General features: G+C 36.0%; 1 protein-coding gene across 1 annotated transcript; it reads right to left on the bottom strand.

The window, feature by feature from the left end:
- On the bottom strand, positions 1-27,616 carry VPS35 (VPS35 retromer complex component). Its single transcript, XM_010982635.3, has 17 exons — positions 27,548-27,616; positions 17,363-17,461; positions 15,910-16,006; positions 15,208-15,331; positions 14,171-14,353; positions 12,617-12,830; positions 11,541-11,624; positions 11,016-11,125; positions 9,514-9,610; positions 9,259-9,407; positions 7,672-7,879; positions 7,109-7,264; positions 5,117-5,239; positions 3,112-3,291; positions 2,380-2,619; positions 1,758-1,901; positions 1-962 (listed from the first exon to the last, which is right to left on the bottom strand). Exons 1-17 carry the CDS (start codon positions 27,548-27,550, stop codon positions 783-785), a joined length of 2,391 nt encoding a protein of 796 aa, XP_010980937.1. The 5' UTR covers positions 27,551-27,616; the 3' UTR covers positions 1-782.
- Between the last annotated feature and the right edge of the window lie 158 nt (positions 27,617-27,774).

Here is a 27,774-nt window from a genome sequence, read left to right as displayed (position 1 = left end):
TTGTTAATAGCAACTTTATTGTTTCACTGGTGAAAAAAAAAATCATAATTGTGTATGATGCGTTTCCCCCTAAATTTACAACAATGAAGGTTATACATAAATTATATAAATCACAAATTTTCTATTTTATACTATTTAGAAGAAAATTACTTTGATAAATATGTCCAGAGGATAACATAAGTTCTCAATGGATGGCTGAGTCCACATATGCAAAATATAGCTTCTGATTTTGACCATGGTGCTTTAAAATTCTCAAACATGCATTAATATACTCTAATTTTAGGGAAAATATTACACATGGCCTTATCTTGCATTTCAGGAGAAGCTGAATTTCACATATAGTATTCCTTTCCTCTAAATTAATCTCAGAACAAAGAGACAGACACTTTCGGGTTAGTACTCCCAAGTAATGAAGGAAATTACACACTCAACAATGAAACAAAACAGGAAAGAAAGGAAGGAGAGCTTCATTAGTAACAGAGATAACTGGGTTTTTTTTGGCTTTTTTTGTTTGTTTTTTAAACAGTTCACAGGAATTTTAAATAGCAGATCAATCATGCTACTTAGGGTGATCAGACAGACCTGAACACTTATGAAGTGAGTAACTTTATTAAGGTCTTGAAGGTGAGTGTCCGGAGGTGCTGGGTAAAACACACCACAGATAAGAAACGGGAAACCTACCTCAGCATTTCTGAAAGGCACAATCTATGGAAGGGAAACCTAGTATAATAAAACCCTTACTGGATGTACATGGAAAGGACTATGGTGAGCCTGCTTCCTTTTTAAAGGATGAGACCCTCATAAATTGGCCCTTCAGATTCTGGTGATTCCCGCCTCAAGCGCAAATGCTCCAGTGTGTTATGGAAATGTTTGTTAATTTGCTCTGTTTCTTCACTGGACTCAAGGTTTGGGAGGTCTTCTCGAATCTTTTGGATAAGCTGGTTCAAAACCTGAATCGTTACCTACAAAAGAATATATACAATTTCACAATCAAGCATGTACCACAAAAAATTAAAAATAACGCAATTTAATAAAAATGTTTTGAGAAGCCTGTGTTATTCTCATCAATTACCAGAGTGATTATGGAAAAAAAGATGAGAATATGATTCCTGGTTTGAGCAACAACCATTGGCTATTCATCCAAAACAAAAGCAGAAACAAAAACACAAAAAAACAACCAAAAAGAAACTTACTGAAAAATACAGAACATCATGAACCAGTAAAAGAACAAAAGCAAAATTTTATTTAACCTATAAGTCTTCTTTTGTTTATCTGTTTTTGTTTATGTGGGGGGAGGTAATTCAGTTTGTTTATTTGTTTATTATGTAAGTATTGGGAATTAAACCCAGGACCTCATGCATGCTAAGCACACACTCTACCGCTGAGGTATACCCTCCCCCCTTAACCTATAAATCTTGATCATTTATTTAGGAATTACTCTAAACTTGTATGTGATGACAAATCAGCCTACTATTTAAGCATTTGTAAATTATTTTGTATTTTTTAAACAGCAACTATTTTTATAAAATATTCATAAGCAAAAGAGATAAGAATTTTCCTGCACATAATAAATTCTGTTAGACATGTCCATCTATATAGAGAAGGATTTTGGAGAACGAATGAGACCACTAGGTGGATTCTCCAAACTCTGACCCTTGTGAACAAAAAAGAAAGTATCAGGATGATGAGCTTCTGTCAAAGCTAAGAGCAGGAAGGGAAAACATTAGTTCACTAACAACAGTTTTTAGTTCACTTACTGCATCATTCTCCTTTTCGTAAAAATAGATGTATCTGTTCAGAATTTCTATAAAAAGTTGCACTTGTAGAGAGGGATCCATGCACTGATTTGCTATTTTTAGAGCTTTCTTTAGGCATTCCATTACCCTCTTGCCTCCATGAAGCTAGGAAAAAAAAAAAAAAAACGGGGGAGGGGAGAATGTTAAAGAGACTAATGAATCACAAATGTTCCATTTCACACAAAGAAATAAACACACTACAGTGGCTCTCATATTTTAAAGGGACACAACAAATTTAAATCCACTTCATTTTTTAAGTACATAGCTACATTTTAAAACAAATATATTATTTGTTTCATATATTTATGTTATATGTTTTATATTTATGTTATGTATTTTTTTTAAAGGTAGTGTATCAACTTGCCATGTTATAACATCCTCAAAGTGGAGGCTTCACCACAGGATGTAAATTTCTATACATTACTGTCCATTTCATTTCTTTTAACAAAGCAAAGCAGTTTTCTTTGTCAGGTTTCCAAGCACGCCACATGTTTCACCTCCAAGGCCCAAGGCCACAGCAGCTGTTCCCTATTAATGATCCCCTCTCCTGTAAAAGTTGGTCAGGAATGCCCTGCCACCTTACCTCCTCCCCATTTTTGTCTGTGTTTCTGCCAGACCAGAAGAGATGTGCACAGGTGCTCACAGCTCGGCCCTGATCAGGTTTTTTCAGAAGTTTGGATGCAGCAAGAGCACACTGAGTCCTCAAGGGTTCATGATTCTCTTCACTGAAGCACTTCATCCTCTCAAAAGTACCAATGATCAAGGTGATGGCAGCCAGCTGTGCTTTGGAATCACTGATTTCATCTTCATACAAAGAAAATGCCTGGCACACACAAAGCAGAAGTGACCTTTAGGAGCCAACCATCTACTACAGCATTTTTCAAAATATTTCCCACCAAACCCCCATCCTGTGAGATGTTCAGATTAGAATATGGTTCAGATCAGAATATGCAGCACCCTCTTCTTAGAGAGACACAAGACAAAGATGCTGATAAACTGCAACAAAGAAATTTGTTCTTTTTTTTAATCCAGGGTCCCCAAACAGAATTAACAAAGGAAAAATTTTCCCATGAAACAGTTTAACCATGACCCACTTGAAAATCTTAAATCTCATTAGTGCTCAGTAACTGAACAATTTTCCTGCTCCAAACCAGTCAATAAAACTATAGTATTAAGAAGCATAGTATTTCTCATCAAGATGGGAATTCACAAATTCAGTGAAGAGTAAATCCATGTGCACCACTGCCATTAACTAGAGAAAGGTAACTGAACATAGCAAGAGATTAAACAACCCAGAAAGAGACCAGATCATCACCTGGGACATAAATTCATATGCTACTGTTTCATGATTTTCAAAACCAATTTCTCCAGCAGCTAGAGCTCCCTGAAGAAAAAGTCTTAAGGGTAATTCTGCCAGCTCTGCTTTGATCAAAGCACTGATAGTCTGGTGAGCAAATGAAAAAATCTTCTGGCACTTCTTTTCCCATTTGTCATCCTAAAACAAGAAAAAATACTTTAAATTACCTAAAGTTCAAATTAATTTGCTTAAGAATACCCATTTTCTATAAAACTTTTATAGAACAAAAAAGAAAAGTGATAAAGTTCACAGTTGCCCTACTAACTTCTCTCGTTTATGGAGCACGCAAGTAAACCATGCAGGATGTCTTGTCATCCATCTGAGGTTACTTGCCTTAAAATTTCTATACATTTGCTATTTGTTTTTTCTCATCGGAAAAACAACATATTCCCAAATTGGACAAAATTAGGAAAATACATAAAAGAATTTTAAAAAGTAAAATCATCCCTAAATCTACCACCCAACGGTAACCACTGGTAATATTCTGATGTTAATGTTTCCCTTTCTTTTTTCTATGCAAATACAATATAACTGGGATCTTTGTGCATGGTTTCGTCTTCTACTTTAAAGTACTCACTGAAAAGAGTTAAATTGGACTCATGCTGCATGTAATTTGTATCCGACTTCTTTTCTTTCACTTGTCATAATTTTCCTCATGATACTAAAGTTATCTGAAAGCATTTTAATCCCTAGAAAATATCCCACAAACTGGATGTAGCATAATTTGCTTAACTACTTCCTTTTGGAAATAACTGTAATACCACAACGAATGGTCTATAAACACAGAGCTTTACTGAATCCCTAATTTTTCCCGTAGCACAAATTCTTAGAAGTGGAACTATTAGGGCTATTAAGGCTCTAGTTACACACTGCCAGAGTTTTCTAGAAAGACTTCAGTAATCCACATTCCCACCATGACTAGATGAGAAGGAATTCTCATCCCACCATTGCCACTGCTGAACCTCATTCCTTACTTTTTCTTTTTTCTTATAGCAGTTTGATTTCTAAAAAGGCTCACTGCTGTAATTACTAATGAGGTTAAATATTTTAATCATATTTGATCATCCAAGTTTCTTGTTAAAAAAATTGGTTCATTTTTAAGAGGATAACAGTCACAGACTTGTTACAAGGACTAAATGCAATCAACCAAGTACACAGCTCCTGACACAGTGTACAGCATATAGTAAGTAAATGCTAGTTGCTGTTTTTATTGTTACATTCACAAGTATCTATCCATAAAATGCCGGGAAAAAAAGGAACCAAATAGGAGGCTGGCTGAATAAAAAATGGCCAAAAGTATGCTACCGTGCTGGTAGGTCTAATGAATAAATCTTGTTTCCCCACCATTAGACAATTAAGTTTACTGAGGTTTGTTCCTTAATATAAACCTGACTGTCCAAGTTTCAGGTACATTAGATTGGGGTATTTTTCTACAAAAGTATACTAAAGACACAAACCATAATTCTGTTTATAAAAAAATGTTTAAAATGTATACAGGTCATAACATTATCAATTGCAGGCCTTTAGAGAGCAGTGACATGCAATGCTGGGCGCTTTCATTAGGCAAAGCTAACTTGAGTTAGACCTCATTGGTTATGGATTGCAACTTCTGCAAGAGATTACTGCATCACTTTAGAATTTGGTACATTATAAAGACTCCAAGAAAATCAAATCATTCTTGAAAAACTAAAGCATTTTGAGCTAATTTTAAAATAAACTTATCAATGTCTTACAAGTGATCTTTAAATGCAGGAAGAACTTCTGGTAAGTTTAATAAATAAATTTAAACTGTTTCAATATTTCTAAGTGTTTTTATGTAACCCATAAACTAGTATGTCATCTACCAACATCACTATTAGGAATATTTAAAACAGGATGATTATAGTTTCTATAATAATAAACTAAAACACACACACACACACACAGAGGAAAAAAGTAGTGACATACTTAAAAGTAAACCCACCACTTTAGAATTCTCTTTGTAGCGAAAAGCCAGCTGGTAAGCTGCAAATACCAAAGGTGGCAGTGTGAAGCGAATCCGTTGATTTCCACCAGCTCCAAAATGTTTTCGTGCTGTATTTAAAATCTGACCAAAACAAACAAAACCCATTAATCTTTTCTATAAATACAGAACCCACAATTAATTATTTATAAAGTTAAATGAGGGTTTTAATTATCGTTGCTACCATTTTAATACAAACCGTGTACCAGGCTTTATGGTACACTCTTAAATTTCTTACCCTGCCGAGTCATCACAATCATCCTAGAGACAGATACTAACCCCATTTCCCAGAGGGGAAGCCTGAGGTTCTGAGAGGTTGTATAAACCTGCCCAAGGTTACACAGCTAGTCGGGGCAGATACAGATTTAAATATATTTTCATGTACACATGTACAAAGTATACTTGTTGAGAAACAGCACAGGCTGTGAAGACAGACACTTTTAAAACTAGATTCTAACACTTACTACTTATGTGACTCTGGGAAAATTACTCTCCACTTTTTCTTAGCTACAAGTTACGTTTGAAAAATGGGTAGTACATTTCTCTTAGGGTTGTTGGGAAAATTAAATAATACATGTGAAGCGTTACCAGTACCAACACAAGGCACGTGCTCAGAAAACACTGGCTATTATTAACAAAAAATATGTATGTTGCTGGTATATCATACTTCCTGCTTCAGAAAAATATTAAGACCATTTAAGTCGAGGGGTATGACAATATACTTTAAAAGAGCCATTGAGAAACAAATGGCTGGTTATTTCAGAAAAACCACAAGAATTCATGAAATACTTTTTAACATGTGTGACACAACACACGACATATTCAGGTTTTGTGATTTTCTCTGATAATGGTAAACGGATAGGAAGAGAACGCATTTCCCCTTGGGGAAGTCAGAGCTGATGATCCTCACTTTCAAGATGTCTCCGTACATGGACATAACCACAGGTGGAATGCATACTTCCTAACTACCACATATGGTATGCAACAAAAAATGAATACACACGTAGGCATGTGTGTATGGGACACAGAAACGTAAGGGAATCAGTTAAGGCGTGAACAATCGGGCCAGCTCCTACGTACAGATCACACGTAGTACACAGAATGTTCATCAGTAAACCAGGTCAAAGACTACCCCACTACCAACAGAAAACAGCTTCTTACCCACCATGGTTATGAAGGAGAACGAGAGTGTCAACTATGACAAGTCAACACAAGAAGAGAGTTGGGACTCATCCTCAAATGTTCTTCATTACAGCAGTCTAACACTTCGCCTCACACATCCAACAACGGTTAGACTACTTTGCCCAAACCATAATTAGGCAGTCATCTGTGCTACCTTCCACTAAAATAAATCACCCAGTATCAGTCACCAATACTCCTACTCGGGCAGCAGGTTTTATTCATTTCACAAGGACTCATTGAGGACTGAAGATAAAGAAAGGGACAATCTCATCTGACTGTTCTCTGCCAGGAAAAAGGAGTTAAGATAAAGGCAATTTTAATTTTAAAGTCTTTACGTATTTTTAATGTGGAAAACATATATAACTTCTATTTGTAAACCTTGGAAACATAAATATAATTGAATATAGGGATTGTTGCTTATGCTTTAAAAGTTTATTGTGATAAAGAACTGAACAATTTTAAAAGCAAAACACACAGTTCAAAAGGAAAATGAACATGGAATGATTATTGGACACCCAACCAGAGGAAGATAGGCTTTCCTACAATTCTTAAGAAGTTTTCAAAAGAAAGTACAGCAACCAACTTGTTCCTCATAAGCTCCAGAAGTTTACAATCATGCATTCACATATAAAGTAAAAGTCCACTTAATCTCTCATGCAGTTGCAATTCCTTCAAAATCTTCTAGTACCACAAGCCACATTAGACTGAGACACATCTACATGAGATTTCACTAGAAGTTGCTGGAGGGGTATAGTAAGAGTTATCTCATACCAGGTACTGCTGATCAGGGTCCTCAGACCGTAGAAGATGAATGAATCTGCCCACAAGGCTCTGCTCATCAGCAAAGTCCTCTGGATCAGGGTCTTCTACAGGTTGATCTGGCTGATCCTGAATCAACGTGGACACCAAATTCATTATGGAATCCACCTGTAGCATGGGAGAGAGAGAGACCCACTGGGGTGAAACCATCAGCACATAATGCCACTGCCAGAAGTGTTTCTAGTTGTATAAAGTTACAACACAGTATCAACAACATAATTCCTTTTTCTGTAACAAAGTATATGCATGTTGGCACACGTATAGATACAAGTCTAGAAAGAGATGCACCAAATGTTAATCAACCAAATGTTATTCTCTTTCTGGTGGGATTATAGTTACTTTATATCTTCTTTATGCATCTCCAATTTTCTCATTTATCTAATGAATAAGCCACTAGTAACTTCTTTTTAGTAGTAAACTACCCTCCCATCCCATCTCATGTGTCTGTCTCAAGGTCTACAACCATAACTACACTGTTTCTGTTTTTCTAATATAGCATGTTGGTATTCTCTTACCTGGTCTTGAGAGACAATTTCTGTATTATAATCCAGAACATTACTAAGCACATAACAACTCATGCTTTTTCTGGACTCATAGTCAAAGTACTCAAAGAGTGGGTGAAAATGTTTTAATTTCAAGACTGTTAAAATATTGTTGTAAGTGTCAACAGGTATCTTCAAAAGTCTGGTGAGCTCCTTTGAAACTGCACTACTGGTAGCAATACTGCAAAAAGAAAAACAGTAGCCCTTTAATGAATAAAATTAACATTCTATATATACAGACATGATTCACGAAAATGTGCAACTTTTCATTTATACATTAAAGGAAATGGGTCAAGTGAATCACACCACTCCAAAATGCCCCAATGACCTTCTGAGAGATTACAGATATCTATCTAAATACAAATATTTATTCATCTATTCATGTCCTATTGATATGATATGCTAGTCTCCAATTCATAAGCAGGTTATATAGCTCAAGTTAAAATGACTGTCTAGAATTCGGCATTTCTAAAGAAAGTATTTTAAGTGGTAGCTAGGTTCCTAGGGCAGCCAATGAGTACTGTATATTCAAAATAAGTAGGAAGAAAAAGCCATGCAAAACTAGCGATTCAGAAAAATAGAAAAACGCATAAATTACTTCTTCTGCATCAGATGTTGGTGGCTAAGGAAAAGCAGGATGATATCAGGAACATTCTGTGGCGACTGAGGAATACCCAACCATTTATAATACCTTTAGAAGCAGGGATTTTCTAGTTCCTTATTTTGTCTAATTTTACTTTAAAACTCAGTTAACAAGGGAAAATCGATCTACGTCACTTATTATTCAAGAATCTGCAATGTTTTCAGTTCACAAAAAAGGAGTGACAAAAAAAAAAGGGAAGTAAAAAGAGGTAAAAGAAAAAGAAGAAATCTTCTGGATGCAACTAAAACACTGGAAGAGAGATGGAAAGGAGAAAGACTGTGTGAGGTGAAATGAATACTACAGGGCGAGGAGGAGCCTGGCCTGCTGGCATGTTCAGAGCAATGGAGGAAGGGGTAGAAGGGGCCGGCGGGGAAAAGATAACGGGATCAGAAATGCCCACGGTGGCCACGAGAGGGCGCCACAGGCAGCACAGCTGAGGAAGATCCGAGTAGACAACAGAATATAACACTCTCCTTGATGGAATGAAAATCAAAGCTCAAAACAGAAAAAAAAAATTTAAACCAATTTAATTTCCACACCTTAAATACATGCATGCCTCCTTAATTTTTCACAACTTACTTATCTGTAGAAAACCACTTCTTATGGAAATACTGCTGGACAAAAACAGTTTCCTCAACAGTTTAAAAACGGACTCATCTACATATGCAAAGGGGTCTGTATCGGGACACCGGTCACGGAAGCCGACTATGGTCCGTGAGTGCCACTACTTGATCGACGTATACAACCAAGTAACTGGCTGCCAGTTTCGGCCCCAATTAGTGCCAAGCATGTTGACCTAATGAATGCTTAAAACAAGATGAATGCTAATAACATTTCAAAACGAACTGAGAAAGAAAAACAAATCTGCGACAAAAAAAGGTGCTTTATAAGGGATTTTACAAAAGTGTGTGACTTACTGTTCAAGGTTGAGCTTGTTAAATATCTCCACTGTCGTTTCTAGAACTTTATCAACATAGTCCACACGATCAGGATAACACTTCATAGCGAGATTGATGAGAGAGACTTGTAAAGATACAACATCCTCCGAAGGCATGTCTTGTCTAGACTGGAATGTTTAGAAAACCATGGAATTTATGTTAAACAATTACACAAGGATCTACCAGCTGAGAAGTTTCAAAGTTTTGAAAACTTAGGAGAAAAGCCATTCAAACCTGTATGACTGTAGCCACCTGCTGTGAAAATATGTCAAAAAGTTTAATATCTGCTGGGATTCCAGGTCCATCTTCACGGTGAGCAAATAAAGCTAATCTAAAAAAGAAAACATTTAAAAAGATACAGGGATCTGGGTAGTGGGATCATGGATGACATTCTATTCTTTATGCTTTTCTGTATTTTCTGAACAGTAAAATAAAATTTTCACTGAATTGTACACTTTAAAAGGGTTAGCTTTGTGTTATATGAATCATTATCTCGAAAAAGCTATTACTTTTCTTTAAAAAACCTAAATTTACAGTGAAAAAAGGTTTTAAAAAATGATCATTCCCTCAATTCATTGTTAACCAGTTTTACCAACGATGCCTTATTTCCCTGTATTCTTACTTCATACTAAACACAGATTTTCAACAGGCCAATTTTGCCAAATTCTTTGAAGCTTAATTATGTAGATATGGATAGAAATGCATTGAAAGTGACAAATGTATTCAACAGTCATGGTTACAAAGTTAATCTTTAAAAAATAAAAAAGTACATAGGCTATTATTTTAAGACACTGCATTTTTACTACTGTAAAGTTTAAAACACAAAAAATCCTAACTATTCTATTTCCCACATCTTAAACTATTCAAAATAATGTCTGTTCTATTATCACTGTTCATCACAATTACAACCGGATCCACATCCTGTTACGCATAGAAGAATCACTACTGATAGAAATGGTTAAGTGATGTTACACCCAACACAGGAAAACCTAGTTATTAGCTTCTATTAGGGGCAGCCCAATTAACTAATAACTCTTAATGCCCAGGACTGAGCTGATAATTTGGAAAACTCTGATAAATAAATTCTCAGACTTTAAAACTAATGACTTAGATGTTTAAAATATAATGAAAAGTATTTGCAGAAAGAAATCCTCACTTGGGTTTCTGGTTTCATAATGTCAATGATGTGTATGTTCACAAGCAAGACACTTACTACTAACCAAGACAAGGGCTAAAGAAGTAAAACATAAACCTAAAGGGGATTTACTAACATTTTTAATACTTGAAAATTTTTCTTTAAAAAAATGTGATGACAGAGTGATTACTTGAACATTCTTAATCATCTGTATTCATGGCTACTTGATAAAGATTCCAAATCAAACTGATTCCCATTGAAAGATAACTTCCACCATGGTAAAAACAAGTTTTGTTCTTTGGTGATATTTTTGGATTTATAAAATTTAAATGTTGGGTCTGTATAATGTCTATATGTCAATTAAATGCACAGATTAAAAATATAATCTCAAAGCCTCCTGCACAATGAAAAGCTAAACTTTTTTCATGCCTAAGCTAGACAAGCACTTAGTAGATACTCATACTTACAGAATTAAATGGTGTAATTACATCAAAATGGTTAATATAATAAAGATGTAACAGAAAAAAAAAATTCATGAAAATGTTTTAAATTCATTATTCGCAAGTCAGAACATATGCCCTCCAGTGGTGAACGTTCTTACCTATCAATTAAAGCAATGATTATGTTTTTCACATTTACATTTTGGTGTAATTCAGCACAGGCCCGAAGAAAAGGATTCAAAGTTTGAAGGTGGAATTCATCAGGGAAAACCTGAAAATCAAATGATCATCAATTGACATAAATAAAAGCATTTCACATTATATTTTGGACTTAGTATTTAAAGTTCATATTTGTGGGAAAAAATCACTTTAATCTTACACAACTAAATTCAAATACATCACTTTAAAGCCTCTCTAAACAGAAGCCCAGAAAGAAATATTCCACCAACCAAAATATACCTACAATTAAAATAAAACTAATGATACCTAGAAAACTTGGAGGTTACTCCTTCCTGCATTTTGGGGGGAAAAATACATCGATACAAAGACCAAGTTATTACAGTAACAGGAGAAAGGAATTTATTCAGGAAAGCTTACTTTCTGGTCTATCAGGATTTTTTCCAAAACAATAAAAATTAATGAACTATAAAATGAGTTCTTTAAAATAATGAAATGCTCTCCCCTACCTGAATAATACACTCCATGAGATATTCTTGAGCCAAAGCATCCCTGCAATTCACAACTTGCTCCAATATACCAGTCAAAACAATCTAAAAGAGAAAGAAAATTTAAGAGTGAAAGATTACTTTCAAAATCCAAAGACACTCCTCTAATAACACATTTGAACTATTAATTTAAAAATCGTATTTTAGATTTTTCTGACCCATACTTCATTTCTAGATTAAACTTTAAGTTGTTATAGAAGAATTTTTAAATAAAAATTTCTGGGTTTCTATTTCATAAATGTCATTTGTGATGAAGTCCGTTTCACCAATTTTTTTTCTCTTTGTGATGGTTTGTGCTTTTTGTGTCCCAGGAAAGCTTTGTCTTATCCAAGATTATAAACATTCCCTTTGTGTTTTCTTCTAAAAGTTTCATAGTTGTAATTTTCACATTTATGACTTTGATCCCGTTTTTTGAGTTTCTCTAGAGTACGGTGATAGGTCACAGTTCAGGGGCTTTGACTGCGCATAGGTGTCCAATTGTCCCACAACCACTTGTTGAGAAAGGTTGCCTTTGCACCTTTATCAAAAATAATTGATTATATAACTGTGGGTCTATTCTGGGCTATTTCAGGGGTCATCAAATCTAGTTTAATGTCTCTTTTTATAAATGGTTTCCATACTGTCTGTGGCTGCTTCTGCACTATATCAGCAGAGTTTAGTAGCTGCAGACTAGATGGCTTGTAAGACCAAAAAATATTTATTATACTGTCCTTTACAAAAAAGTTTACTAATTCCTGATTTATTCTCCACTGGTTATTATTCCTTTCACCAATACCACATTATCTTAGTGTAGCTTTAGGGTAAATCTATAGTAAAATATACTAAATCTCAATATAAGGAAAATTGGTATCTTGATAATGAGGCTACCAATCCACAAACACAAACTCAAAATATATCTTTTGGTTTATTTAAGTCTTCTTTGATTGTCATTGGTTTTCAATGCAATATTACTTAACACAAATATTTCATTTATAAAAATCAGACTTCAATTTATATCTCATGACATAAGAAAGGATGACAAGTAAAAAGATATAAACCTGTTTGTAACGTTCCACATTTACACCTTCCAACTGGCTGAGGCGCACCAAATTTGTTCCCACTAAAATTCTCAGTTCTTGTCTTTCCCGTTCTCTTTTTTCTCTGTCTCGGCTGTGCCCCTGATGCTGCATTCGAACCCAGAGCTTGTTCATTTCTGCAAAGTTGAGCAGTACAAAATCCATGGAATCACTGATGTCACCAGTTGTTTCTTCACTGAAAAGAAACAGTTGGAAAAAAGTCTTTAAATACAGCATTTAAATTATAGGAACAACGTACTACTAGTCCTCTCCTTTGTGCATTTCCTTCTTATCTCTTCAATACACCAATGCTTAGGAAAGACACTTTCAGCTTCACTGGCTTAGTGCTCAATTTCAAGGGGAACAGACTCAAGAGAAAAAAGTGCTAGGGAGAAGGATACAGTTCAAGTTTAAAGAGACAAAACACTTTCCCCCACTCCCTTCACTGGGCCAACTAGACTTATTCCTGGAGTTGCACACCATTAATTCATAAAGCCTAAAAAAATCTGACTTATAATGTACTGTTAACTCATCATTTTATTGTTGAATTATGTATGTTTTTAATTGGAATGTGAGCTTTGTGAAGGAAGAGACCAAGTATTTCCTGCTTATTTTTACATCTCCTAAGATGGGGAACTTAGTTGTTTTCAAAAGTTTTTACTGATTGTCTAATTAAACGTGCAAAACTGAGAGTCAAATCATAATAAACCAAATAACCTCACTATCTTCTCTACACTGTATAAATTTTTTGTCACATGCATGGTAAAACTTTTATTACAGCTTTTAAAAAGGAAATGATGCAGATAGAATAAAACCCACTAAATTATAAATCTTAGAAATAAATGAGCAAATGAACTGTAAAAATGGAATTAGGTTCCTCAGTCTAGGGAATCTGTCACATGAATAATTCACCCAGCTGGGTGAAGACCACAGCAGGCTGACCATCTGTCATTTTTGTGGGATAAAAGCACAATGGACTTGGATGTTGGAAAGCTGGTCACATAAGAGACAGGAATCTCTCTGAATGGCTTTTATTTTTTTCTGTTTTGGAGTTAATATTTAATTTATGTGCACAGATCATTAAAATCACTTATACTCTAGGGTAACCAGAAGTTGATAAATTATAAAAGCTGACAGATATTCAAGAACAATATGAAAATTGGCAAGCTCATGGAAAAAGTTAAGCATACTTCATTGTTTTCTCACAAATACAATTTTCAAAATGTTAACTCACTTAAACACTTAAAAAGTCACATTTTCAAAGAATGTTTAATGGAATGGAAAAATGCTTTCAATTATGTTAAGTGAAAAAAGTAGGGTCTAATATTCCACAGACATAATTTTCATAAGAGTATATTTTGTATCACCCCACATATACTGAGTTCTATGTCACAAAGGAAATCTATACATGAAATGGTACCAGTGACTCACTCTGGGTAGGAGAATTACTGGTACTTATTTTCTTCTATATACATTTTATATATTTTGCAACAACAACAAAAAACTACAACTATATCAAGGAAGAAAAGCACTTACTCTGTTGGCTCTCCTTCATCAGGTAAGATGTTTCTGGTACACTGAAGAAGATAATTTCGAAGAAACAGACCTCTCAAGGGATGCTGCACACCACGGCACATTTCCACCAAATCTTTCAAAATATCTTTCCTGGACTGAGGAAATGACTTGACATACACAACTCCAACTGTGATCAACAGATAACTAGGAGAATTGTGAGGAAACAGTTGATTAGAAATAAAATATTCAAGTCAAGAATCTGACTATGTCCAAACATACTGTACACAAACATTAAACAGACAAGACAGGGACCAGGTTTTCTACCATACAATGAAGAAAATATCACCTGATTGAAAATATAACTGTTTATGGACCCCCCCAATTTATTTATACATGTATGATGATATATATCATCATCACCTTTAAATATATTAGGTCTCTTATAACTGTCATGACATTAATTTTTCTAGCAGTTAAGAAATTAAGCCAGAAAGAGAAAAAAAGACAAACAAACTTATTTACAAAGTAGAAACAGACCCACAGACATAGAAAACAAACTTAAGGTTACCAGGGGGGAAGGAGGTGGGAAGGGATAAACTGGGAGTTCAACATTGGCAGATACTGACAGGTATATATAAAATAGATAAACAAGTTTATACTGTATGGCACAGGGAACTATATTCAATATCTTTTAGTGACTTATGGCGAAAAAGAATATGAAAATAAATATGCGTATGTTCATGTATGACTGAAGCATTGTGCTGTACACCAGAAATTGACACAATATTGTAAACTGACTATACTTCAATAAAAGTTTTTTAAATTAAATATCTTCATTTTTTTCTATTTCCAAAATTTCTCAATAATCTATATAAAAAGTAAAATTAATTATACTCTAAAACCTTAAAAAAATCATCAAAATATATCTATTTGTTAAATTAAATAACCTGAAAATTGGTTTTAAAAAGCTGCTGATTTTAAAAAGCTGCTGATTTTAAAGGATATAATATAAAGCAGGAAATGCAGATATAAAAGCCCTCAGAGTCTTAAAAACTTACAGCCTGGGGATAATGTTTCCAGCATACTGTACAAGTTCATAGAGATCTGCCACTTTTCTTCCTTTAGCAAACTCATCTGTCAGGTAGACTTCCAGGTAGTGCAGTTCATCAGAAATAGCCATATCTGTTAACTATCATTAAGGATTCAAAGCTAAGCCAACCTAAGCAATACCTGCAACTTGCCAGAGTGATTAAATTACTGGCAAATTTCTCAAATGTTATTCCTGTAAGACAGCATGTTTAAGTGAAGACAGAATTTCAGTCAGACTTTCCTTACCTTAAAATAAGGGTTTTAAAAGATGTGTGGCGAAGCAAAATAATAAAAATAAGATTGCTTGTCAGACTACTAAAGGGTTTTGAGATGGGAAATCATTGTATTCCTTTCCATTTCAGAGTCCTGCATGACAAAATCTAAGCATTAAAGAACCAACTGCCTTACACCTTCAATACCCTTCATGAAAGATCTGAAAATTGAGATATAACAACAACCCACTTTAAGAAGTTTAACCAAAGAAGAAGGGTTTCTGATACTAAGTTTTTCTTTTTCTCACTTAGCAAATCTACATGGAGAGGAGTACTATTTTGTTAAGGCAATGAAGAATAACATAACTTCAGAAAAACTTAATAAGGAACAAACAAAATATGGCCTCAGCAAGAAAAAAGTATGATCAAAATGTTCAGTCTTCAACATTCAAAAGATACAAAGTTCATAGTAGCTCTTTGGTGATAACATAGAAGTCCGGAGTTCACCAAGCATATTAGAAGCATGTTTCAGAGCATCCATAAGCTTGTTTTTGTCCTACAGAAATAACCAAGAGAATTGGTGAGAATGCTTAACGTAAATAAACATTTCTCTGTTCTGTAAACTCTTTCATCAAGGCTCTGTTACACAATTTTAAAAGTATACAGCACCTAAATTATTTTAATCACATAAAAATCAAGTTTAGTTTCACCTGTCTTCTCTTTACTGAAAAGAAAGAAGATACATGATTCCTCACCAGGGCTACAAAGCTTAGCAAATCTTATATATCTAGCACTGCAAGCTTCCTGGCGTAACTCCAGTCTCTACAAACCCTCACATCTATGAAATATTTTACCCGCAATCAAGAAAGCTGGTATACTGATTCTTCTGAAGCAAAATACTATTCAGACAATGGCTTGGTCATAGGTTAAATACTCTTCAGAGATGCCTAGTATGACTATTCCTATAAGCATGCTTTCCTCTTCACAACACTCATGTGTTCCACTTAACACATAAATGCAGACAGTTCCTTTAGATACAGGAAACACTATTCACGTACATAAAGAGACAGAAGGAAGCAAAAGCAAGCTCTATGCCCACCCATTTTCTCCATTCCAAGACTTTTGTTTTTGCAAATCTGTTTACAAGAAAAGCAATACAATAGGTAAAAAAAAATAAAAATAAAAAAACTCCAGCATATTACTAAGCTTTAGAAACTTTGAGACACTACAAAGGCAAGGTATTATTATCATCCTCAACACAGCACCTCATAAATTGAAGTACCAGTCTATTTGGTCCCATTCCTTAAATTTTGCTTTAATTTTTTTTTATTGAAGTGTCTACTTCTTAAATTTTAATCCAGAGAATCTATAGTTTCTAAACAGATTTTCTCCTATCTTTCAGAATATGAAAATATATAAATAAGTGTAAGTATAATTTTTAAGATAGTCCCTACAAAAATTGTATCTATTCTGGACAGAGGGTAGGGGGGAAAAAGCTGAGTAATTCAAATTGAAAGCATTTAAATCCATTTGTTCAATCAATATTTACTAAACATCCATTTTATGTCAGGTACTCCTCAGGTTTGAGGCTAGTATTTCAAGTCAGATATCAGTATGGTGATTAACCAGTGCTGTGTAAACAGAAAGCAGCGTCTCCCATCCTCATGGAGCTTACATTCTGGTAGGGAAGACAGACAATCCCAAACCATAAATATAAACCATAAATATAACGGTAAGTAAATATTTCCACAGGGCTATCTGTTGAAACTGTCCCCATGCAGTGCTTGACAGAGGTGGGACTGAAGGTGAGATTTACCAGAAGCAGTGGTACTAGGTGACTTTAGAAAATATTGCATATGGGTTCTTAGGAACAAGCAGACTGCAACTGTGCCTCCCACATCGTGATTCTTACCAGGCATCTCTTCATCTGGAATGACTGCACCTTCACAGCCTGTATGGCTTCATCCAAGAGCTTTTCCTGCTCATCCTGAGGTGACTGCTGTGTTGTAGGCTGGGGGGTGGGGGGTGGAACAACTCCCGTTAATGTCTCATTTACATTCTCTTCTAGCAAATCTGTTGTTTCTATAGTCCCAGCAATATTTCCAAGCTTTTCGTATAAGGCTTATTCTAGTTCTACATTTCCAACTCATTTCTCAATTTTTAACAACTGAACAGAGCTGTGCCCAGCCACTGAAGTTAATAGCGTAAGACTGCTGAAGGAGAAAAGAAACATGTACAGGGAATGTCTTTTCTCTTAGAAACTGACTCAATGTTCTTGTCGCTGGTTGGCCTCAAAGAAATATAAGGTGGTAGTTTACGGCTGCCTATGTTCTGCTAATACCCTCTGGATGCAACCAGAACATCACCAGTCTACTGTGACAGGTATAGTCTAACCCAAACCTCTAAAATCCCCATTTTCTCTAACCTTCTTCTCGTTTGCATTTTAGTTTATTCTTAGACATACCAAGAACTAGTTTATCAGAACACCAACCCCCTTAGGCAATATATAACAAGGGACTAAACAGGCTAGAAGTAAAATAGCTGACACTGCTGTTACTGACTTGCAGCAGAGCACCACCAAGAGCACTCAGTCTCCTCAGGGGCCTAGCTTACCACTTCAAGTGGAGAGATCTACAGTCACCATGGATAAAACGTATCTAGGCAGTCTTCTCTTTGCCATTAGAAAACTCTGCTTGCAAAAGGAATTAGATCTACCTGTCAAGCAGATTTAACCACTCCATCCTTTATGTAGTATAAGCACTGTGTTTATACCTCTACTTCAGCACGTATTACATTATTAATCATAAATGATGGCCAATTTCATATCTTTGGGGCCCCACACATTGCCTGATATATAATGGGTGCTTCATAAAGGTTCATGGTATGAATGAACAGGCTGGTTTTTGATTATGTATTTACTTTTAAAAAATGGCTATAGAATCAATAGATGAATGGATAAACAAATTGTGGTACATATATATAATGGAATATTATTCAATCATAAAAAGTGAAGTGTCAATACATGCTACCTGAACTAACTTAGAAAACATTATGCTGCGTGAAAGAAACCAGACACAAAAGACCACACACTGTATAATTCCATTGATAAGAAATACAGGCATACTTCAGAGATACTGTAGGTTTGGTTCCAGATCACCTCAACAGAGCAAATATTGCAATTAAGTGAGTAACACAAATTTTTTGGTTTCCCAGCATGTACAAAAGTTTTATTTATACTGTACTGTAGTCTATTAGGTATGCAAAAGCATTATGTCTAAATAAACAATGTACACACTTTAATATAAATATAATTTATTGCTAAAAACTACTATTATCTGAGCTTTCGGTGAGTAGTATGTTATCTTTTTTCTGGTCGAGGATAGTGGTTGCTGAAGGTTGGGAGGCTGTGGCAATTTCTTAAAATAAGACAACAATGAAGTCGGCCACATGGAGTGACTCTTCCTTTCATGAACGATTTCTTTGTAGCAGGTGATGCTTATTTGATACCATTTTACCCACAGTAAAACTTCTTTCAAAATTGGAGTCAGCCCTCTCAAACCCTGCTCTGCTTTACCAACTTTTATATAATATTCTAAATCCTTTGTTGTCATTTCAAGAGTTTTCACAGCATCTTCACCCGGAGTAGATTCCATCTCAAGAAACCACTTTCTTTGCTCATCCATAAGAAGCAAATCCTCATCTGGTAAAGTATGAGCATGTGATTGCAGCAGTTCTGTCACATCTTCAGGCTCTACTTCTAATTCTAGCTCTCCTGCTATCTCTACCACATGTGCAGTTACTTCCTCCACTGAAGTCTTGAACCCCTCAAAGTCATCCATGAGGGCTGCAGTCAACTTCTTCCAAACTCCAGTGCATGCTGATATTTTGGGCCCCTCCCATGAACCACAAATGTTCTTAGCAGTGTCTAGAGTGGTGAATCCTTCCCAGAAGGTTTCAATTTACTTTACCCAGATCCATCGGAGGAGTCACTATCTATGGCAGTTGCAGTCTTATGAAATGTATTTCTTAAATAAGACTTGAAGTTCAAAATACTCCTTGATTGGTGGGCTACAGAATGGATGCTGTTAGCTGGCGTGAAAACAATCTCACTGTATATCTCCATAAGTGCTCTTGAGTGACCAGATGCATTGTCATGAGCAGTAATATTTTGAAAGGAATATTTTTTTCTGAGCAATAGATCTCAACAGTGAGCTTAAAACATTCAGTAAACAATGTCGTAAACAGATTTGTTGTCACTCAGGATTTGTTTTTCCATTTACAGAGCACAGGTAGAGTAGATTTGGCATAATTCTTCAGAGCCCTAGGGTTTTCGGAATGGTAGACAAGTACTGGCTTCAACTTAGTCATCAGCTGCATTAAACCCTGACAAGAGAACCAGCCTGTCCTTTGAAGCTCTGAAGACAGGCACTGACTTCTCCTCTCCAGCTATGAAAGTCCAAGATGGCATCTTCTTCCAATATAAGGCTGTTTTGTCTACATTGAAAACTTGCTGTTTAGTGTAACCACCTTCATTGACTCTCTTATCTCGACCTTCTGGGTAACTTGTTATAGCTCCCACATTAGCACTTGCTGTTCCATCTTGCACTTTGATGTTACGGAGACAGTTTCTTTCCTTAAACCTCATGAACCAACTTCTGCCAGCTTCACACTTTTCTTACCTCTCTCAGCCTTCACAGAACTGAAGAGAGTTAGGGCCTTGCTCTGGATTAGGCTTTGGCTTAAGGAAATGTTGCAGCTGGTTTGATCTTCTATACAGACCACTCAAACTTTCTCCGCATCAGCCACAAGGCAGTTTCACCTTCTTACCATTCATGTGTTCCCTGAAATAACACTTTTAATTTCCTTCAAGAACTCTTCCTTTGCATTCACAACTTGACTGTTTTATGCAAGAGGTCGAGTTTTAGACTGACCTCGACTTGACATGCCTTCCTCACTGGGCTTAATCATTTCTAGTTTTTGATTTTAAGTGAGAACATGTGACTCTTCCTTCCACCTGAGCACTCAGAGGCCACTGCAGGGCTATTCATTGATGTAATCTCAATATTGCTGTGTCTCAGAGAACAAGGAGGCTCAAGGAGAGAGGAACAGGAAAAGCTGGCCAGTGGAGCAGTCAGAATACACACATTTATCAATTAAGTTCACTGACTTTAACAGGCGCAGTTTGTGGCTCCCGCAAACAATTACAACAGTAATATCAAAGATCACTGATCAACAAAATAATAATGAAAAAGTCTGAAATATTGCAAGAATTACCAAAATGTGACACAAAGACATAAAGTAAGCAAATGCTGTTAGAAAAATGGCACCAACAGACTTGCTGGATTCAGGGTTGCCACAAACCTTCGATTTGTTAAAGAAAAAAAAAAAGGCAATAAAGCGAAGTACAATAAAACAAAGTATGCTTGTGTCTGGAATAGGTAAATCATCCACAGAAACACAAAGCAGACTGGAGGGAGAGTGGATGAATAACTGCTTAATGAGTACAGGGTTCCCTTTAGGGGTGATAAAAATGTCTTCAAACTAAATTGAGGAGTGGTCATATGAATGTATGTGAATGTACAACATGCCACTGAATTGTTCACTTTAAAATGGTTAACTTGGTAAGTTATGTGCATTCCACCTTAATAATAAAAAAGACTAAAGATAGAATGCCTCTTACACAATGTAGAATACTAGAAGGCAAGGACATACGTATAAACATGAAAGTTAAATCTGGTCTGCTCTATTATCGAAGACAATCAAAACAACACTTAATTTCGAGATTAACGAAAACCACAGAAACCCACTTCTGACCTAGCATCGTTTATAAAAATTGAATACTTTCTTGGTATAATTTTTTGGGGAAAAAAATCAATTGAATAATAAGCAAGGCCAAGCATCTCTTTATTTCTTTCTATGGCAAACTCTAGCAAACTGTTTCCCTGTGACCACACTTCTTCATAAGCATAAATAAATTTCAAAGAAAAAATTATGTGTCTAAAGGGAACATTAATTTATACAACAGAACTCTTAGTATAAAATGCTAGTCTCAGAAGCAAGGAGAACACGAGCATTTAAGAGTTCTGACTTAATGAAATTCACTATTCATCATGGGTCAGCCCTCTGAGAACTTCTGGGAGACCAAGTTATAGTTTGATTTTTTTTTTTTTTTGCTCTTTACCTCTAGATGCAATAGATTTAACAATTATTAGAATCAATAGATCTTATTAAGTTCAGATGGCCAACTCAGAGATAAATAAAGATACATCAAGAAATTTTTATAATTTTTATTGTGGTAAAATATATATAACATAATAGTTGCCACTTTAACCATTTTAAAGTGTACAGTTCAATACGTTAAGTACATTCACATTGTTTACAGTCATCACCACCATCCATCTCCAGAACTTTCTCTCCTGTCTAAAAGGGAACTCTGTACCTGTTAAACAGTAACTCCCTATCCCCCCAACCCCACTCCGTCCAACCACCATTTTACTTTCTTTCTCTAGAGTTTTACTTCTCTAGGAACTCATATAAATGGAATCATACAATATCTGTCCTTTTGTGTCTGGCTTAGTTCACTCGGCCTATTATCTTCGAGGCTCATCTGTGTTGTAGCATTATGTCAAAATTTTCTTCCTTTTTAAGGCTAAATAAAATTTCATTGTGTATATAAACCATTTTGTTTATCCAGTCACCTGTTGATGGACATTTAGGTTGCTTCCACCTTTTGGCTATTGTGCATAATAATTCTACAGCAAAAAAACAAAAACAAAAAAATGACAACAACAACAACAAGACACTGTTTATAAAGAGAATACAAACAATTACAAAAATATTTGTATAGAATTGACTAGATTCAGTACTCTGCAAACAAATAAATAAAAATTTTAGCAAAAGTTTTCTATTTTGTATCAACTGTGTTTAAAATTAATAGAAACATATAAATACAAAATGAAGAAAATTACAGACTTATTAGTAGGCTACAAATGAAGAGATAAAGCTATAATAAAGAAATGTATTTTTACATGGAAACAACCTAAATGTCCATTGACAGATGACTGGATAAAGAAATCGTGGTATATTTATACAATGGAATACTACTCAGCCATAAAAAAAGAATAAAATAAAGCCATTTGCAGCAACATGGATGGACCTGGAGACTGTCATTCTAAGTGAAGTAAGCCAGAAAGAAAAAGAAAGATACCACATATTACTCATATGTGGGATCTCAAAAAAAAAAAGACAAAATGAACTTATTTATAAAACAGAAAGAGACTCACAGACATAGAAAACAAGCTTATGGTTACCAGGAGGAGAAGGGAGTGGGAAGGGATAATTGGGAGTTCGAGATTTGCAGATACTAACTACTATATATAAAATAGATAAACAAGTTTCTTCTGCATAGCACAGAGAACTATATTCAATATCTTGTAGTAACCTATAATGAAAAAGAACATGAAAACTAATATATGTATGTTCCTATATGACTGAAGTATTGCGCTGTACACCAGAAACTGACACAACATTGTAAACTGACTATACTTAAATTAAAAAAAAGAAAGAAAGAAATGCATTTTTACACATTACTTATAAGACAATGCAGTTATTACACACATGGCTATTCTAAAGAAGCATCTAGATGCCCTTCTTGGGAAACGTCATGTAGAGCATTATAACATGAACGTGCTCTCATTAAACAAAAGCCAGGTAACCAATGACTCCTCACTCATGGAAGTGCTCCTCCATTTACAAATGACTCCGCATGTAGCAGCTACATACATTAGGAAAAACTGGAAACATTATAGACTCAAGATTAAATTAACAATTGTGACTAGGTCCACTTTAACTAGAGGCCCAAGCTAAACAGCTCTCCCAAGTCTACACAGTTAAAAGATGCAGAGAAAACAAAGGTCACCATGAAATTATCACTTAAAAAACTATTCACCATTCAAACAATGTGCTTTCGTTTCTTCTTGTATCAAAAACGGCTAATAAGAGTAGTTATATCACTGCTATGAGTAATAAATGAAGTGACAGATAAAGCTTGAAAAATGCTTAGCACTTAGGAATTAGCACTTCACATAAGTGTTACCATTATTATTATATCCCTCTTAGAGCCAGCAATTATCTCCACCCATTCTAGAAACTTTACTTGTTCGTCAGTCTCTCCACTCATACACTGTAGATGTAATCTAACAACACAATGCAAATCAAATGTAAAATGAAAATACCCAGTCTCACAAAGATACAAAATTTCATTATGTTAATGAAAGTAATGTTTTTAAAATGATAAAGCACAAAATAGCCAAAGTGTCTCCAACTTCATTTATCAATAATTTCCTCAGGAACCTTATGATAGCACACACCTTTCTCAGAGTCTCAGTTCACATGTCACTTCCCATGGTCTTTCCCAAGCTCCCCAGGCAGAGCTATCTCTCCCTCCATGACACAACACTGAGTTGACAGTGCTAAAGCAATCCTCAGACTGTATTACATTAAGTTCCACAAGAGTGTGTAGAAAATCCTAAAGAAGCCACCAAAAAACTACAAGAGCTCATGAATGAGTTCAGTAAAATTGCAGGATACAAAATTAATATACAGAAATCTGCTGCATTTCTATACACTAACAATGAAATATCAGAAAAAGAAATTAAGGAAACAATCCATTTACCACCACATCAAAAAGAATAAAATACCTACCTAAGGAAGCAAAAGACTTGTACTCAAAAAGTGTTAAGACATGGATGAAAGAAATTGAAGATGACACAAACAGGTGGAAAGATATACTGTATTCGTGGCTTGGAAGAATCTATATTGTCAAAATGGCCATACTACCCAAGGCAACGTACAGGCTCAACTCAATCCCTATGAAATTACCAATGGCATTTTTCACAAAACCAGAACAAAAAACTGTTAAATTTGTATGTAAACACAAAAGACTCCAAACTGCCAGTCTTGAGAATGAAGAACAGAGCTGGAAGAATCATGCCCCTGACTTCAGACTCTATTACAAAGCTACAGTAATCAAAACAGTATGGTACTGGCACAAAAAAACAGACACATAGATCAATGGAACAGGATAAAAAGCTCAGAAATAAACCCACACACTTAGGGTCAATTAATCTACAATAAAGGAAGTAAGAATAATACAATGGAAAAAAAGACAGTCTTTTCTATAAGTAGTGCTGGGAAAACTGGACAGCTATATGTAAAAGAATGAAATTAGAACATTCTCTAACACCATATACAAAAATAAACTCGAAATGGATTAAAGACTAAATGTAAGACCGGACACTCTGAAACTCCTAGAGGAAAACTTGGGCAGAACATTCTTTAATATAAATTACAGCAATATTTTTTGGACTCGTCTCTCGAGTAACAGAAATAGAAGCAAAAATAAACTAATGGGACCTAAATAAACTTAAAAGCATCTGCACAACAAAGAAAACCATAAACAAAATGAAAAGACAACCTACAGAATGGGAGAAAATATTTACAAATGATGAGACCAACAAGGGATTAATTTTCAAAATATACAAACAGCTCATACAGCTTAATTTTAATAAAAATAAAAAACCCAATTTAAAAATGAGCAGAAGATCTAAATAGGTATTTCTCCAAAGAAGACATCCAGATGGCCAAAAGGTAAATGAAAAGAAGCTCAATATCGCTATTAGAGAAATGCAAATCAAACCTTCTCAAACCAGTGAGAATGGCCATCTTTAAAAAGTCTACAAATAATAAGGGGGTGTGGGGAAAAAGGAACCTCCTGCTCTGCTTGTGGGAATGTAAACTGGTGCAGCCACTGTGGAGAACAGAATGGAGGTTCCTTAAAAAACTAAAAATAGAGTTACCATATGATTCAGCAATCCCACTCTAGGCATATATCCAGAGAAATCTATAATTCAAAAAGATGCATGCACCCCAGTGTTCACAGCAGCACTATATACAATAGCCAAGACATGGAAGCTACCTAAGTGTCCATCAACAGATGAATGGATAAAGAAGTTGTGAGATAGATAGATAGATAGATAGACAGACAGATACACATATACACACACACACACATATATACATATTCCATATATATATGGAATATTACTCAGCCATAAAAAAGAATGAAATAATGCCATTTGCAGCAATATGGATGGACCCAGAGATTATCATAGTAAGTGAAGTAAGTCAGAGAAACACGAATATCACTTATATGGGGAATCTTTCAAAAAAAATGATACAAATGAATTTATTTACAAAACAGAAATAGACTTACAGACATAGAAAACAAACTATGATTACCCAAGTGGGAAGGGAGGTGGGGAGAGGGATAAGTTAGGAGTTTGGGGTTAACATATACACACTACTATATATAAAATAGATGAACAACAAGGACCTACTGTATAGCACATGGGACTATATTCAGTATCTTACAATAATCTATAATAGAAAAGAATCTGAAAAAGAATATTTATGTATATATGTATAGAATATAACTTTGCTATACACCTGAAACTAACACATTGTAAATCAACTATACTTGAATTTAAAGAACAAGTTCCACATGCTAGACTCTTTCAAGTTCTTTGAGAGCAAGAGCTATGTTTCCAGTGTTCAGCATAGTCCATGATATAGAAGACACATATGATGCATGACGAATTGCATTGGATCCTAAAATTTTTGTATTGGGAAGGGCCAAAGAGGCCAACATTTGTTTTCAGCTGCAAAAGTGAGACTCAAAGAAGACTGAGTGACTTGCCCAAGTCACAAAGACAGTGGATGTGACAAGACTGCTACTCAAAGTTTTCTTTCCCAATACAGTTCATGAGGACAGGACTGTGTGTTTGGCTTCCTGCTCCAAACTGGTTCATCCAGTACAGAACAGAGATATATATATACTGGACCCTCAATTAAGGCTTTGATTGTAAAACACTATAAACGTTAACCCCTAAGTTTTGAGAAAACAGACAAATCCTAGTTTAATCTCTGCACCGTTCTTATATTAATTTCCAACTAAAAATACTGAGAAATAAGCAAAATTGTATGGCATCATGTTATATGAAAGTAATATATGTCAAAAATTTAATCCTGCTTTCTGGCATTAACACATTTAAAGTGAAGTCTGTTTCCAGGTTTACAGGCTCTCAGAAGCCGGTCTACATAAAGTGAACAGTGAGATAATGTTCCAAAATCCAAAAACATTATTTATACAGTGCAGACTATGTCAACCGCTAATAAAATGCAAGCAACAACTTGCCTTTGGTAAACTAGATACATGGATTCACATTTTGAGGATGTTCAAGTTCGCCGGCCAAGAGCCACACCACGATTTGCTGCCATCAGGGAGAGGCAGGGAGAGGCGCTAAGAAGGATGCCTACCTCCAGTAAGTAAAATACTTGGATTTCATCGATGGGGAGATCAGTAAGAGAGCCAAGGCGCCCAACGAACAAATGTTAAGGAAACAAGCAGGCTCCCTTCCGTGTCTCAGAATTAATGGATATCAGATTGCATGAAACCTTCCAGGAAATTCACGTTAAGTGAGTCCCTAGAATTATCCTACACACATTTCATCAAAAGAGATTAAGAGGCCGAGAAAGGCCCGGGTACCATTACGTTCCCTCCGGAAGGTACTTCTTGCACAAGAAAGGGACAAGAAAGCACTACCAGGGACGAAGGTGGAAACGCCAGCAAGGGAGCAACCTCTGGGCGGGTCCCAATGCCACCTCTGAGCCTCAGGCCCTCCGCACGCCCCCGTTCCAGCCAGATGCCCAGACCCGGCACTTGGGATCTCCGCAAAACGGGGTGGTGGCCGACTCCACGCAGCGGGGCTGCAAGACTCTGCGACCCCTAGAATTAACAACAGGATACTCCCCCTCAAAGAGCAACGGCCAAAGCCAGGCGCCACCGCCCACCCTGGCCCCGATCGGCCCGCCTGCGGCCTTCCCCGGCCTGTCCCCCATCCCGCAGGCCAAGCTGGGTCCGTATTAGCCCCGATCGGGCTGCCGGGCCCCAACTCAGCCCGCAGGACTCAAAAGCGGTGGGAGTGAGCAGGGGCTGGCAGAAGGGTCGGCCGGGAGCCCGACGCCCCTCAGCACTCACCATGGCGACTCCCCAGAGCCTGCAGCAAGCAGCACCCACCCCGCGCGGAGCCTCCCGCGGTCAGGTGACTCTGCGGCCCCTCCAAGCCCCGCCCCCTCTAGCCCCGCCTTCGGACCCTTCAGGCGGCTCCCCGATTGGCCCGCTTCTAGGAACCTCAAGTCTCGTGTAGTTATTGGCCCTTGTCACTTCACGCTGGGCTGACGGACCTAGGCGCCAGCCAATCCTTC

The sequence above is a fragment of the Camelus dromedarius genome, chromosome 9 (genome assembly GCF_036321535.1).
Source record: "Camelus dromedarius isolate mCamDro1 chromosome 9, mCamDro1.pat, whole genome shotgun sequence".
Lineage (NCBI taxonomy): Eukaryota > Metazoa > Chordata > Mammalia > Artiodactyla > Camelidae > Camelus > Camelus dromedarius.
This window is presented reverse-complemented; position numbering and strand designations above follow the sequence as displayed.